Source organism: Maniola jurtina, chromosome 18, assembly GCF_905333055.1.
Source record: "Maniola jurtina chromosome 18, ilManJurt1.1, whole genome shotgun sequence".
Lineage (NCBI taxonomy): Eukaryota > Metazoa > Arthropoda > Insecta > Lepidoptera > Nymphalidae > Maniola > Maniola jurtina.
In genome coordinates, this window is record NC_060046.1 from 1,982,901 (window position 1) to 1,998,578 (window position 15,678).

General features: G+C 37.2%; 1 protein-coding gene across 3 annotated transcripts; it reads right to left on the reverse strand.

Moving 5' to 3' along the window:
* Positions 1-2,001: 2,001 nt before the first annotated feature.
* LOC123874323 (CLIP domain-containing serine protease 2-like) lies at positions 2,002-14,223 on the reverse strand. 3 transcript variants are annotated; one of them, XM_045919592.1, is made up of 8 exons: positions 14,034-14,218; positions 12,987-13,141; positions 12,271-12,475; positions 11,534-11,724; positions 10,881-10,986; positions 10,140-10,317; positions 9,744-9,817; positions 2,101-2,285 (listed from the first exon to the last, which is right to left on the reverse strand). In XM_045919592.1, exons 1-8 carry the CDS (start codon positions 14,101-14,103, stop codon positions 2,116-2,118), a joined length of 1,149 nt encoding a protein of 382 aa, XP_045775548.1. In that variant the 5' UTR covers positions 14,104-14,218; the 3' UTR covers positions 2,101-2,115. The 3 variants fall into 3 exon arrangements, with proteins under 3 accessions (XP_045775546.1, XP_045775548.1, XP_045775547.1); XM_045919590.1 differs by lacking the exons at positions 9,744-9,817; positions 10,140-10,317; positions 10,881-10,986; positions 11,534-11,724; positions 12,271-12,475 and adding exons at positions 2,810-2,987; positions 3,547-3,658; positions 4,596-4,792; positions 5,476-5,701 and having other exon boundaries at positions 2,002-2,341; positions 14,034-14,223; XM_045919591.1 differs by lacking the exon at positions 2,101-2,285 and having other exon boundaries at positions 9,102-9,817; positions 14,034-14,216.
* Between the last annotated feature and the right edge of the window lie 1,455 nt (positions 14,224-15,678).

Genomic DNA, 15,678 nt, shown 5'->3' on the forward strand with positions numbered 1-15,678 from the left:
GATATGTATATTATAACCCCTAAAAATATACCGAATCTATCACAGATAGAGGAAATAGTTCTTAGAGAGAGTACTCTATTATCATCTATCTAAATATATAAAAGAAAAAGCTGAATGACTGATCAATGCACAGCTCAAACTATTGGACGGATCGGGCTGAAATTCGGCATGCAGATGAAAGATTCGGCATTATGACGTAGACTTCCGCTAAGAAAGGATTTTTGCAAATTCAACCCTTCAGCGGGTAAAATAAGTCCACGCTGATGAAGTCACAAGAATAAGCTAAGTCTACTGTGTCATCGAATGACAAAATAATTATGATATATACTGCTGGTCTATAATTTATTTTTATGTAGGGGACGTACATACTTATCCTAATTATGTTTACGCGATTGATCATTAGAAATTAGTTCCACCAATAAACAAAATACGACTATAATATTTACTACACTGATCATAAATGCTATAATCCTGCATAGAGTAGTTATTCCGCATTAACGATACATCGAGCATTGGCAAAGATACTCAATAGTCGGCATGCCTTATCAGATGAAAAAACTATATGAAGTAAAAGCTACCCTTTTTCCAATTCACAAAGTCTATTTTACAATGCAGGTTAGTCAAAGATAAGCCTCCACACAAAGTGGAAAAAGGTTTTGGCAACAGGCCAGTCGAGGTACGATACTTCCTGCACTAGAAAACCATTTCGTCGTGTTTTTTTGAAAGAGGCAAGTGTAAAATGATAGGCATCTCTTTCTAATCTGAAGATGAAGTGATGTTTGACAAGGAGGGAATGAATGTTCCATATACGAGTAGCTAGATTGTACGTGGTTTGAGGTTATCTCTGATAAGAGGTGATAACGTCCGAAGAATTAATTGATAGCGCTTGCCTATGTTTCAATTTTCTACATCCGTACTTTTACTTGCCAACTAGCTAGTTCTTAAATTTGTCAGTCTGATTAAGTTTTTTTTAAATTCTCATGGGAATTTTTATTTTTGAGATAAAAAGTAGCCTGTTTGGTTTTTAAATAACGCAGCGGAATGTTGAAATATGTCTAGGTTAGCTTTTTTGAACATATTGTTATAGTATATGACAATTCTATTAAGAGGAGCAGCCCTACCAAGGTTACTTTTAAATATTCTAGCCCTATAGGTAAATGTTTGCCTGCTCTTTACAAGCGATCTAGCATTTTGCTTTGGTATTGCCAATCGTACTCTATTTAATAAATTTGGGCAATCAATTTTCCCATTTACAATCTTTTGGAAAAAATAAGATCCATCAGTTCCATTCGGTTGAATAGTGAAAGGGTTTTATAGCGTTTTAAGAGATCATTATAGTTATCGATTTCCTTCAATATAATATTTTCTTTGTAACTACTACCATCTATAACTATCATTTTCACTTTGTTTACATTACATTATTATATACATGTATTACAATATATAATATATATTATATACAATTATGTATAATTATATTTATTTTAAACAATAATGTAATTTAATATATTATATATGTAACACAATATTTTTAACCCCCGACCCAAAAAGAGGGGTGTTATAAGTTTGACGTGTGTATCTGTGTATCTGTGTGTCTGTGTATCTGTGTATCTGTGTATCTGTGTATCTGTGTATCTGTCTGTGGCATCGTAGCGCCTAAACGAATGAACCGATTTTAATTTAGTTTTTTTTGTTTGAAAAGTGGCTTGATCGAGTGTGTTCTTAGCTATAATCTAAAAAAATTGGTTCAGCCGTTTAAGAGTTATCAGCTCTTTTCTAGTTTGCTTGTACAAAAGAAGGTTAGATGACCGTTAAGTTCATAATATTATGTCAATAGACAAATGTCAAGCTGTCAAGATGGACGTTGCCTAAATACATAATTATTTATTTGAAAATGATGTTTTGGAAAACTCAAATACTTTGGATCGTCGGGGGTGTTATAAATTTTTAATTTACACTTGTATATTACATTATTGTTTTTTACATTTTGTTGTACTATCATTAACTACCTCAAACAATCTAATGATTGCTCTTCGAGCTGATGCTCAGCATCATTCGAGATGGCATGACTTGTATAAAATAGTTCATAAGTTTTATTGGAATATAAAAATAAACTTAAGGTCTAATATTGTCTAATATCCAGCTCATATATTTCGTCACATCAGTATAAATTCCTGGGAACTCTCTGCCGCACCCAACGAGCCCCGAGGAAACAATGCCGAATTGAAACTGTCGTATTTGGCCGTTGAAGTCGGATTCCACTATGAGAGGACCTCCTGAATCACCTTTACAAGTATCTGACATCGTTGCACCAGCGCAAAACATTGTGTCGGATTCATAGCTAAAACCATTAAATGGAATTATTACCTATGTCATTTTCTTCACTTACCTACTTAATTTACACATTAGTTTAGTTTTCTAGAGGTAAGACTTCACCAGGTAAGACTGCAATCTTACCTGGTGGTAAGTGATGATACAGCCTAAGATGAAAGCGGGCTAACCTGGAAGTGGGACTCCTTTGGTTTCTACACGACATCGGACTGGAACGCTAAATTGCTTGGCGGCACGGCTTTACCGGTAGGTTGGTAGCTAGCCACGGCTTAAGTTTCCTACCAGACCAGACCAGATATTTAGAAATTATAAAAATTCCAAACCCTTGCCGGGAATCGAACCCGGGACCTCCCACAAATAAGACCACAGCGCTCGCCACTGGGTCAAGGAGGCCAAATTGCAGGTTCTACAGTAGCCCTGTGGGATAGGTCTTCTACTTCTATTTTGTTCAGTGTAAAAAAATTAGATAACAACACACCTATTATAATAATAACTGCAATCGTCTTTGGTTAGAATTTGAACATCAGCCTTTAACAGTTCAGTGGACTCATATCCGTTTTCCGTGACACCCCACCCTGCGATTTGTCCGAAATAGCCCGCGAGGTGAACATTACGAAGGTTGCTGTGAATTGGTAGACATATTGGAGCCGCATTATCTAAAAAAAATATTTCAGTGTAATAGCCAATAATGTTAACATGTTCCGACCAAGGTTCCGACGCGCTAATTACGCGCGCGCCATCCTGAGGAGAATATGTAGACCTTACAATGCACAATTGCAAAGGGACTGTAAGATGTGTGTAGATAAGTGATTGTATTGTTTACATCTCCTGAAGATGCTCCGGCGTTGGAGCGAAACGTGCGTCGAGTGCATTTGGGATTTGTGTGGTGCTGCGTGGTGGTGGTGTGTATTGCTTGCCTGGTGGCTGGCTTTCCTGCGTGTTTATCAGTGGGAGGGCAGGCGGTGAATATCGCATGGTACATGTTGCGCCATACTTTGTTTGGTTTAGCGGATAATAGCAAATTAAGGTTTTGGTTCCTTGTATGGGTAATAAGGTTTACATGATCTTCAAGTCAAGAGTGAATAAGCGTCTTCTAGGCAAGCGCGCTCCATCTTAGGCTGCATCACCACTTGCCAGCAGGTCTGCTTGCAGTGTATTATTTAAAACTGTGCATTTTAAACAATCCTTTGCTCCCAGGTACAAAATAAAACTCACTAGTCATATTAATGGGTTCACTGAGTCGAAGAAGCGCGATGTCACCTTCCACTGAACCGTCCAGTAATCCCGTAAATCTTTCATGGGGTATAATTTCCTCTACGTCTATATCCTAGAATAGTAGTGAAAAAAAACATAAATATAAAAAGATACTGGTTGTCTTTTTTAACAGGGCTCTCTCCGTCACTCGTTTCATACAATCGTAGTTCCAATTTCATTTGAATATTCAGCAACCAAAGTCCATGAAATTTTGCAGACATATTCTAGAAACTAATATCTGTGTCTGTGGTGTTTTAGATTTTTTTAAAAATATGTAGTTTTAAAATTAGAGGAGCTCAAAGATTAGTATGAAATTTTTTAAGACCGCGTAACTTTGAAACCGAATATTTTAACAGGAATCTGGAAAACCACAGACATAGATAATAGTTTCTAGAATATGTCTGCAAAATTTCCTGGACTTTGGTTGCTTAATATTCAAATGAAATTGGAACTTCGATTGTATGAAACGAGTGACGGAGAGAGCCCTCTTTGTTGTAAATATGTCATATATTAATGTAGGTAAGATGAACTTTATTCTTAAAAAGCCACTTGTTTTTTAGGGTTCCGTAGCTCTAATAAAAAAACGGAACCCTTATAGGATCACTCTGTTGTCTGTCTGTCCGTCTGTCCGTCAATCCGTCTGTCAGGTCTATCAAGAAAACCTATAGGGTACTTCCCGTTGAACTAGAATCATGAAATTAGGCAGGTAAGTAGGTCTTATATCACAAGTAAAGGCAAAAATCCGAAAACCATGAATTTGTGGTTACATAACCAAAAAAATTACTAAAATGTGTTTCAACTTTCAAAGTAAGATAACTATACCAAGTGGGGTATTATAATATGAAAAGAATTTACCTATACATTCTAAAACAGATTTTTATTTGTTTTTATGCAAAACAGTTTTTGATTTATCGTGCAAAATGTCGGAAAAAATACCGAAGTACGGAACCCTCGGTGCGCGAGTCTGAACTTGGTCGGGTTTTTCTCTTTCAACGGAATAATAATTGTACCTGAATCTTTGACTCGCAAATCATATCAAAACCACAGGAATCAGTTTGGCAATCAACATCTTTACTATAGTCGAACTCTCCTACGCGAACTTTATCGATCCTCCTCAATCTTCTGCCGTTGGTGACGCAGTGGGCAGCAGTTAGGATGTACCTCGAGTTGATTATACTCCCAGCACAACGGGTAAAAACTCCGGCATCTAAAAATTTAAAGTTCTATACAGAGAATGTATTGTGAGTAAGTAGCTTGCTACATATCAGTATAGTGACCGGCTAACAACTCTGCACACTGCACCGAAGTCAATTGTTAGATCGCTTTGGTAGACCAAAGGAAGCGCGATATAAGTTTTATTTCGAAAAATCAAAGAGTTCCCACGGGATTTAAATAAAATCTAGAACTGCATGGACAAAGTTGCGTTCATCATCTATTTGGTACAGAAATAGCTTGCATCCTGGAGTCAGACATTGAATACTTTTTGATCTAGAAAGTAAAACAATTCCCACGGAAATTTTAAAGTTCAAGGCACGTAATAATATGAGCTAAGTATCTATTACAAGTATTATTATAAGTGGCTAAGATGGCCTCATAATATAGTGGACTCAGGGATTCGAACCCAGGCACACACCTTTAACTTTTTTGAGTTTGAAGCAATTATATATCACTAATTGCTATAATAGTGAAGGAAAATATTGGGAGGAAACCCAGGCTGAGGGTTCTCCATAATCATCTCAAATGTGTATGAAGTTGACCTACCCACTCTTGGTCAACGTGGTCGATCATGGCCAAAACCTGTCTAGTTCTGAGAGGAGACCTGCACTCAGTAGTGGGCTGGTAATGATGATGATAGTCAAAACGGTTAAGAGGACGAAACAATCTACTTACTTCTGTAATTGTATTGGATGAGTGTCATCCATGGCAATTCGTACAGCTGAGAAACCGCGCCCCTGGAGATACGACAGTAGAAATTCTCGATTCTATTATATCCACTGCCACAGGAGGTTGGTAGGAGTCCTACGTTTGGATGCGATTCGATGGGATCTAAGATATGCGGTATCGGAGCAGGTCTCATGGAAGTCGTTACAGACATTTGAAAGTCCGAGCAGCAAACCTGTATAATATATCATTTTATACCGTAGGTACGTAACAGTCTTTTTTTTAATTTATTTACATAATTAGGGTTCCGTACCTCAAAAGGAAAAACGGAACCCTTATAGGATCACTTCGTAGTCTATCTTTCTGTCTGTCTGTCTGTCCATCTATCGTGTCTGTCAAGAAAACTTTCCGTTGACCTACATTGCGTGAATACATTTTTAAAATTTTTTTTGTATGATATAACCACAAATTATTCCTTTACTTGTGAAAAAAAGAAAATGACTAGGTTAAGTTTTTTATAGCGTATGTGTGGTAATTAGTCATAGTTTTGACAGAACTGTAATAAGAGTCACTTTATGGGCAAATAAAATTCAAAACTTCTTTATTGTGGCAAGCAAAACTGAAATCAAAAATGTCTACCTTTGGTAGTCTGGCATATTTAACATCGTAGCCACATATGGAATCAGAAAATGTTTTTGTGCTTTGAGGTGGAAGAAACTCTTGACGGATTCTCGAAGTGAAGTCTAGGGCTGACTCACACGAAAATATTGAAATACAGTCCAAGCAGCGGCGATACTCTGTATAAATACAAATTATATTATTATTTATTGATAATATTACGAACTAGATAATGCCTACCACTTCGCAGTCTGTCACAGCCTTATAACTTCTGAATATTGCATAAAAAATATAAAAAAGCTGTATTTCAGGGGGGCTCCCATGCGAAATAAGGGGCTTTAAAGTATTATGTTTTGAAGGCACTTATGAGTGAGAAAAGTATGATAAGATAATGCAGGCACTAAATAAAAGCTCGATAAATTTAAAAAAGAAAATAATTCTCGTTGTGTCTGGAATTTACCCCAAATTCTCTCTCCTGGCTGCGACCATGAACTTGTAGGCATATGCGTGAATATGTTTAGCCGCACGAGTTGCTCAAACAAATTATAATGAATTTCTTAGGGGCATTGCAATGCGCAAGACATGTTAACTAGTCATATTATGAAAACAGGAGAAACATGGGAGAAACTGACTAATTCACATATTGAACGTATTTGCTCAATCTAGAAGGTTCACTTTTTTTTCATGAAGGTTTTGTCGTATGATTTTAGAATACCATGAACGTAGATTTCTACTAATAAATGATTTTCAGAAGTTCCAGCCGGGCGGAGATAGGGCAGAACAGCTAGTATTCGTTATACAATGTGTCCGCCGTAAAAACGTTTTACTTACCAGCGAAAGCGAAAGAAATTACACTACTGGACAACACAAACACGAAAAATAATACTTTTAACAAATGCATGCTTAAGCTTCAATCAGTACAATCGATAAAAATTACAAATAATAAATTTATACTTAAATATTATTTAGGTTATTATTATTGAGACATGTTCTTACTAAGAGATAGTTTTGCTTACTGGAGACGGAAATTAGTTTTTAATCATATATTTTTTTCTCTCGTCTGGCTATACAAAGATTAGCCAATGTCACGTTTGTAGTTATTTGTAACAAGTTAGTTAAACTATACAAGTATGGACCCCGTCTGTGGCAGCACTCGCCGACATACGCACGGCACCCCCTTAGAGCGCTTTCCAGTCAGTTTTAACAAAAAAAAACACTTCAAAAAGGTAGAGCACGCCCGCCAGCTAACACCAACACAGACGAAATCCCAATCATATTTATATAGATGCCCGCGACTACGTCCGCGTAAGTTTTGGTTTATAAAATCTCGTGGGAACTCTGATTCTCTGGGATAAAAGTAATATATCTGTCTCCACCAAGCAAGCTAGGTATCTCTGTGCCTACCAAATATTTGATACCCACTATTTCTTCGGTGTGAAATTAGCTTTTATAAAAACTTCGTTAGTTTTTAGGGTTCCGTACCTCAAAAGGAAAAAGGAACCCTTACAGGATCACTTCGTTGTCTATCTTTCTGTCTGTCTGTCTGTCCATCTGTCGTGTCTGTCAAAAAAACTTATACGATACTTCTCGTTGACCTAGAATCATGAAATTTTGGTATGTAGGTAGATCTTATAGCACAAGTAAAGGGAAAAATTCGAAATCCGTTCATTTGTGGTTACCAAATAATAATTAGTATTTTCAATTTTCAAAGTAAGATAACTGTACCAAGTCGGATGTCATAACCTCATACCTGTACATTCTAAAACTGACTTTTAATTATTTTTATGCGCAATAATTTTTGATTTTTCGTGCAAAATGTAGAAAAAAGATCTGTATAATTCCAAATACTTGAAAACCAGATTCTTAAAAATATCACTGTTATATTTCATTAATAAAATCATGTTGAGGTCAACAGGCTATCGTACACATTTATTATAAGCTCATAGTCATATCAGTCTCGGATTTTACTTTTTGTTTAAGAGGCGCTAACTTTTTTTATTTTCGCGATATCTTTTAACTTTTCTATATCTACGTCTAATATCTAAACTGTAACTGCACGATTTCTGTATTTCTGGAAAAGCATTACTATCGATATAGACCACAAAATACTTTTTTTGAATCTTGTCTTGTCTGTCTGTTGTCTGTTTGTCTGTCAGACTGTCTATCATTTTTAGGATTCTGTACCTCAAAAGGAAAAACGGAACCCTTATAGGATCACTTTGTTGTCTGTCTGTCTGTCCGTTCGTCGTCGGTCCGTCCGTCCGTCCGTCGTGTCAGTCAAGAAAACCTATAGGCTACTTCCCGTTGACCTAGAATCATGAAAGGCAGATAGGTAGATCTTATAGCACAAGTAAAGGAATAAATCCGAAAACACTGAATTTGCGGTTATATCATTTAAAAAAATGTGTTTCAATTTTCAAAGTAAGATAACTATACCAAGCGGGATATCATATGAAAGCTTTACCTATACATTCTAAGACAGATTAATTTTTTTATTTTTATGCGTAATAGTTTTTGATATATCGTGCAAAATGTCGGAAAAAATACCCGATTACGGAACCCTCGGTGCGTGAGTCTGACTCGCACTTGGCCGGTTTTGGTCTATCAGCTACGCTCATCACGCGAAACTACTGAACGGATTGAAATGAAATTTGGTACAGTGGTGGCTGATCTCTGGGTTATAATTATAAATAGGATAGTTTTAATCCCAAAAAATAAGGGATTCTTTGGGATACGGGATCAAACTTTTATCGATTTTACTCTATAACTCTATCAAATTTTAACCGATTTTTCACAAATTTTTATTCTTTTCAAAGGTTGTACTATCATGTTGGTACCATGTAAGTTACCATGTAAAGTACACGTGATTCGAGTTTATCTCTCTTTGTTCTCTGATGATATCTGGAGAATCAATTGATTTTGACAGCGCTTGTCTATGTTTCAATCTGTCAAATGTAAATATACCCGTACCGTACCGTATAACGTAGTTAATTAGACGTAATGAAACAAAGTTTTTCGTATGCTTATATTTTATTTTAAATTAATCTTAAACATTATTATCTTTATTAACAAATATAATGGGTGAGTAGTTGTAAAAGCGTGCATCTATTCGACAGATCCTGTGCTGCGTTGACCCAAGTGAATATCTGGATGGGTGAAACTCGGGCATGCACTCACGAAGTGGTGAGCATGCCCGAGTACGTATTACCCACGGATAATCGCGAACAGAATAAGTTTAAATATCTTTCATATTATTAACATTATATAAAATTAATCTTGCATACTATTAGAGGCATAACGTATGTTGATAAGTTGAAGAGTTCTTACAGCTACCTCCAGGCTGCATCACGAGATTATTACATACTTAATCATCGAAGTTACCTGTATGAGAACCCAGCTCAATTGGTTGTGGGAAATGATCTAAAATTCCGTTGCAAGATTTGACCACAATATATAACCACGGCAAGTTAATTTAAAACTTGTACAAACTTATGGCTTAATAGTGTCTAATATCCAACCCATATACTTCGTCACATCAGTATAAACTCCTGGGAACTCCGTGCCACACTGAGCGGGTCCGAAGGAAACGATGCCGAATTGCACCAGTCGTATTTGCCCGTTGAAGTCGGATTCCACTATGAGAGGACCTCCCGAATCACCGTCGCATGAGTCCTTCATCATTGCACCAGCGCAAAACATGTTCTCTATTAATGAGCTTCGTTGATGTTCGTACCTGAAATCGTTTAATCCATACTAATATCCTTACTTTTAATAAAATGCGAAAGTGTGTCAGTCTATCTGTCTATCTGTTAGGTTTTCACAGACGGACAGATGGACAGACGGGCAGACGGACAGATGGACAGACGGACAGACGAACAGACGGGCAGACGGACAGGCGGACAAACGGACAGAAGGACAGATGGACAGATGGACAGACAGACAGACAGACAACAAAGTATTCCTCTAAGGCTTTCGTTTTTCCTTTTGCTGTACGTAACCCTAAAAAATCACAGATCTACTTCTGTTCTGGTTCAGTAACTAGATGAACAACACACCTATTGTAATAATGACTGCAAACATCGTTGGATAGAATCGGAATCTCAGCCTTCAACAGTTTCGTGGATGAAGTCTTGTTTTCTGTAACACCCCAGCCTGCGATTGTTGCATTCTTGCCCGCCAGGCGCGCGTTACGGAGGTCGCTGTACACTGGTAGACATATTGGAGCTGCGTTATCTAAAAAAAAGAGTTTAGTGTATTATAGAATAATGTAAACAAGTTTCGACGTGTTAACGGCTGTGACCGTCTTTTGAAAATTCGTAGAAATACGGTAATCCTATACAAATATTTTAAACGTGAAAGTTTGTATGGATGTATGGATGGAGGTTTGTTTCTTTTTCACGAAAAAACTATTGAACTGATTTGGCTGAAATATAAAGTGGAGATAGATTATTCCCTGGATTAATACATAGGCTACTTTTTATCCTGAAAAAACAATGAGTTCCCACGGGATTTTTGAAAACCTATATCCACGCGTTTGAAATCGCGGGCATCAGCTAGTAATATTATAAATGTGAAAGTGTGGATGTTTGGATGTTTATTACCCAATCACGCAAAAACAACTGGACGGATTTGGCTGAAATTTGGAATGGAGATAGATTATACCCTGGAATAAATATGGTTAAATAACACATAGGCTACTTTAATCCCGGAAAATCAAAGTGTTCCCGAGGGATTTTGAAAACGTAAATCCACGCGGACGAAGTCGCGGGCATCAGCTAGTATAAAATAAAACTCACTCGTCATATTAATGGTTTCACTGAGGCGGAGAAGCGCGATGTCAGCTTCGACTGGTGGCTGCCCCGTGAAACTCTTATGTGGTATAATTTCTTCTACAGATATATCCTGGAATAGTAGTGAAATAAAAAACCTAAATAAAGTTTTTTTTTTTAATCAGATCAAGTTAGCACTTGACTGCAATTTTATCTAGTGGTAAGTGATGAGGCAGTTGAAGATAGAAGCGGGCTAACCTGGAAGGGTATGGCAGTTTTCATTAATTTCAAACTCCTTTGGTTTCTACACGGCATCGTACCGAAACGTCAAATCGCTTGGCGGTACGATTTTGTCAATAGGGTGGTAACTAGCCACGGTCAAAGCTTACCACCAGACCAGACCAGAAATTCAGAAATTATAAAATTAAAAACCCCTACCGGGAATCGAATCCAGGACCTCGTTAAATCATAGACGTTAATGTATATGCATAAGCGTGGCCATTCGAGCGACGAGTTTTTGTCCCTGGTCTATTACCTTGTTGATTTTATATCGATGCTATGTCCTATATAGAAACTACCAGCGGTATAAACGAATATCATGTGGTACCGTAAATCACTGAATTACATTGTGTAGAGGCACGAGCTTTAGTAGTGAAAAGCAATGTGCTTTTTCAACCTACCTGAATCTTAGACTCGCAAACCATATTGTCATAGGCTCCTTGGCAATCAACATCCGTACTATAGTCGAACTCTCCTACGCGAACCCCAGCGATGTTCTTCAATTTTCGGCCGTTGGTGACGCAGTGCGCAGCTGTCAGGATGTACCTCGAGTTGATTACACTCCCAGCACAACGGAAATCCACACCGGCAGCTAAAAAAAGAGTTTTATTACACGACTGCCCAAAAAAGGAAGGTTTTCAGGGTGCATGTGAGTGAAATTTCTTATTTCACTACAAATGATACCTGCAACTTCATCCGCGTGGATAGGATAGGTTTTTTAAAAATCCCGTGGCAACTCTTTGCTTTTCCGGGATAAAAAGTTGCATAATATGTCAATTTTCGAGACGCGAGCTACCTCGTCTGTACCAAATTTTATATAAATCGGTTAAGTGGATGGACCTTTAAGAATCCCATGGGAACTTTTTGATTTTCCGGGATAAAAAGTAGCTTATATCCGTCCCCGGGATGTAAATTTCATCATAATCAGTCAAACTGTTGGGCCGTGAAAAGCTAGAGTACCTGATTCGCACCTGGTCGGTTTTGAAATATGAAGATAATTGTTCAAGATGTCAGAAGAAACCAAGCCTACTGAATCACTCCACATTGACACCACATTAGCCGAGTGAACATTAGTATCTACATCGCATCCGTGTGAAGCCGGAGTGTTATGATGGTTGAGACGAAGATCACAACTTACTTGTGTGGTAACCGATGAGTGTCATCCAAGGCAATTCGTACAGCTTGGGAATCACGCCAAAGATAATTCGAGAGCCATCAATATCTCCACAGGATGTTGGCAGGAGTCCTATGTTTGAATGCGATTCGATTGGATCCCCCATACGACTTACTGTCCACGGTATGGAGGTAGGTGTTGCATTCGTATCAAAATCCGAGCAGCAAACCTGTGTACATTTGGAAGCGTATCTTAGGTCATGTTACTTCCAATAAGCTTGTAGATGTCAACTCTGAGACAACATTCCTGGTTGATACTTGAAACAAGTCATTTTCTCCCAAAAAGTTCAGAATATATTACAAATAAAACATCTGACTGACACTAGAGGTGCTGGTTACACCCTGTACAAGTAATGGATAGTGGTAATGATTTAATTAATATCTGTCAACCAGATATTAAGTGAATACCACTCCCCATGAAATTTGCAGTCAGACGAACTGACAGTACCTAACTTTTTTGTTGGGTTCAGGAGAAAATTCTATTCTGTTAAGTAGATCGGAAATAATTTATTTCTACATGGTATCTGTAGCTGGTAACTATGAAGTAATTTTTATTTTTATCACCCATGTGCGGTAATTGTCTACTTTACAGTTTTCACAGCGGTGTTAAGAGTCTAATGTAAAAGCAAAACAATGTTTTAAAAAAATTCTTATTGAGGCAAGCAAAACCGAAACACCTACCTTTGGTATTCTAGAATCGTTAGCATCGTAACCACATATGGCATCAAAAAAAGTTTGTCTGCTTGTTGGTGGAAGAGTTCCTTGACGGATTCCCCGAGCGAAGTCAAGACCAGATTCACACGATGATATTGAAACGCAGTCGAAGCAGCGGCGTTCTGGAGGATATACAAGTGATTAATATTTTTTTAATCCAAATAATAGATATATGTATAGGTATAAGGAAAGCTGACTGATTGATTTACTGATTTGTCAACGCATAGCTCTAACTACTGGCATCGGGCTGGGCATGAAGATACTTTTTATGATATAGACATGGGGCATAAGCTTGTTATCAATATACAGCTCAAACTACTCGGTCTAGAAATTCGAGATAATGTATAGAGGGTGTTTTTGTAATAATAGGCAAAGCTCATACATTCGTATTTTTAAAAGTGAAGACAAATTCGGACGCTTGTACACGCATGCACGTAGCCGCACAAACCATGTAAGACTAGCTGTTCGTTCCCGTGGATATATGTTTTTAAAAATCCCGTGGGAACTCATTCATTTTCCGGGATAAAACGTAGCCTATGTGTTAATCCAGGGTGTAATTTATCTCCATTCCAAATTTTAGCCAAAGCCGTTCAGTAGTTTTGCGTGAAAGAGTAACAAACATCCATACATCCATCCATAACCACAAACTTTCGCGTTTATTATATTAGTAGGGTAGTGGAACGGTATTTATGCACCTTTGAGCAAAGCGACACCAACGAGCTTGCTTCAAAAATGACAGTCCGTGAACAGTCTATATAAGTCCTTGTACATGCTACTTATAAACAGCCAAACGAAGCCAGGGTGGGTTAGCTTGTAGTTGAAAAAGAATATATAGATATTAATATTATAAAGACTGAAGTTTGTCTGTAGGAAGTAATCTCTGGAACTACAGAACCGATTTTGAAAATGTACCTATATTAATTGTTGTAAAAAAAAATAGAGATCCCTACGAAAATTGAAATACCCGTGTAAAGGCGAGACGGATCCCTAGTATGTCACAAAAGTTTTACTTACCCGCCAAAGCGAAAGATATTTCACTACCGGACAACACAAACACGCAAAATAATACTTTTAACAAAAACATGTTTTGCACGTTATCAATAAAAATAAATAAATGCAATTATTAAGGTTATATTATATAAATATGTTCTTACTACGAGGTACGAGGTAGTTTTACTTACTGGAGAGAAGAATTAGTTATTAATCATGTTTATTAATATCACATTCTGAAAACACATTAAAGACTAGTATGAATATATTGCTTTATATTTTGTGGACTCGTTTGATGACCTCCGCAACGCAATGACTAGCGGCAGTCTAATGACTAGTAGTGTTCTTATAAAATTAAAATTCATGTTTGTATGGTGGAATACTTGGCGTGGCTTGTGGCGTGGCTAGTTATCACCCTATGGGTAAAGCCGTGCCTCTAAACGATTACATGTTAAGGTACGATGCCATGTAGAGACCAAAGGGGTATGAGTTTAATAAAAACCCCATCCATGTTAGCCCGATTCCATCTTAGACTTGTAGCTTTAGTTTTAAGTTTACGTAATTAATTATTGTATGATCTTACAAATCTAACAATTGTGACCATCAAAAGGTGTACAATAGTATCTACTTTGAACAAATAATTATGAGTTTTGATAATCCGTGTAATTCTAAATATTTGGACACCATTTTAAGAGTAGGTAGATAAGACAACATCACTGTTTACTTAATTAAATTAATATTGAGGTCAAAGGCTATCGCACCCTGTACAGTGTACACGCGCATACTCATAATTTTATCAATCTGGTTTTTTTAATAGCTATGCTTTATGTTTATAACTTTTCGCAATATTTTAGAAAATTTCTTAAATATATGACAATATTTAATCAAAAGGTCATATTTCTACTGTTTTTATGTTAATAAGTTCCTAAATGTAATTAATTAAAATATATACTTAAAATAATTGACCTTAAGATAATTTTAACTTAAAATAATTTGAAATTGACATTTTTTTAAGAATTGACTTAAAATAATATAAATAACATAATTTGATCGATTAACTCTATTTTTTGTTACGATACGATGCCGTGTAGAAATCAAAGAGGTATGTATGGGTTTAATAAAACTGCCATACCCCTTCCAGGTTAGCCCGCTTCCATTTTAGACTGAATCATCACTTACCACCAGGTGAGATTGACAGGCTAAATTGTATCTGAATAAAAAATGTGACTTCCCCAGTGCAGCGGTATTGAAGTGGGAGGTCCCAGGTTAGGGTCCCGATAAAACTGTTATTTATTTTTGTTTGTGTTTTGTTCTGGAGTGCAACATGCAAAGCAGGATGATCTCCAGCCCGCTGGACCAGTACCTGAAGAAGAGCGGGGCCGCCATCCACTACAAACGTCGGAACTTGGAAGACGCTTATGAGGAGAGGTGGTGATATTAGCGAAAGCAACAGGAGTAATTGGCTGACCCCAGGCTTCGGCCAGACTCGTCCAAACCTACCGGTACTCCCAGCTCTTCCCTGGCGTGCACCTGCCATGCCACCTGCTTTACCAGCCACGCCGGCGTAATATACGGGCGTAATATATAATATATATATATATAATACGGGCGGTGTATATAGTGTGTAAGATAAGATAAGAGGGGACTCCTTCCGAATTCCAACTAGAGC

What these genes read in the sequence shown, in the direction of transcription:
- LOC123874323 (XM_045919590.1), bottom strand. Translation starts at nt 14,103, where the DNA reads ATGTTTTTGTTAAAAGTATTATTTTGCGTGTTTGTGTTGTCCGGTAGT. An exon ending in ACGATTCTAGAATACCAAAG is followed by an intron (nt 5,702 to 12,986) that starts GTAGGTGTTTCG and finishes TATATTATACAG; the next exon opens with GTTTGCTGCTCGGACTTTCA. An exon ending in TGCAGTTATTATTATAATAG is followed by an intron (nt 2,342 to 2,809) that starts GTGTGTTGTTAT and finishes TAATGGTTTTAG; the next exon opens with CTATGAATCCGACACAATGT.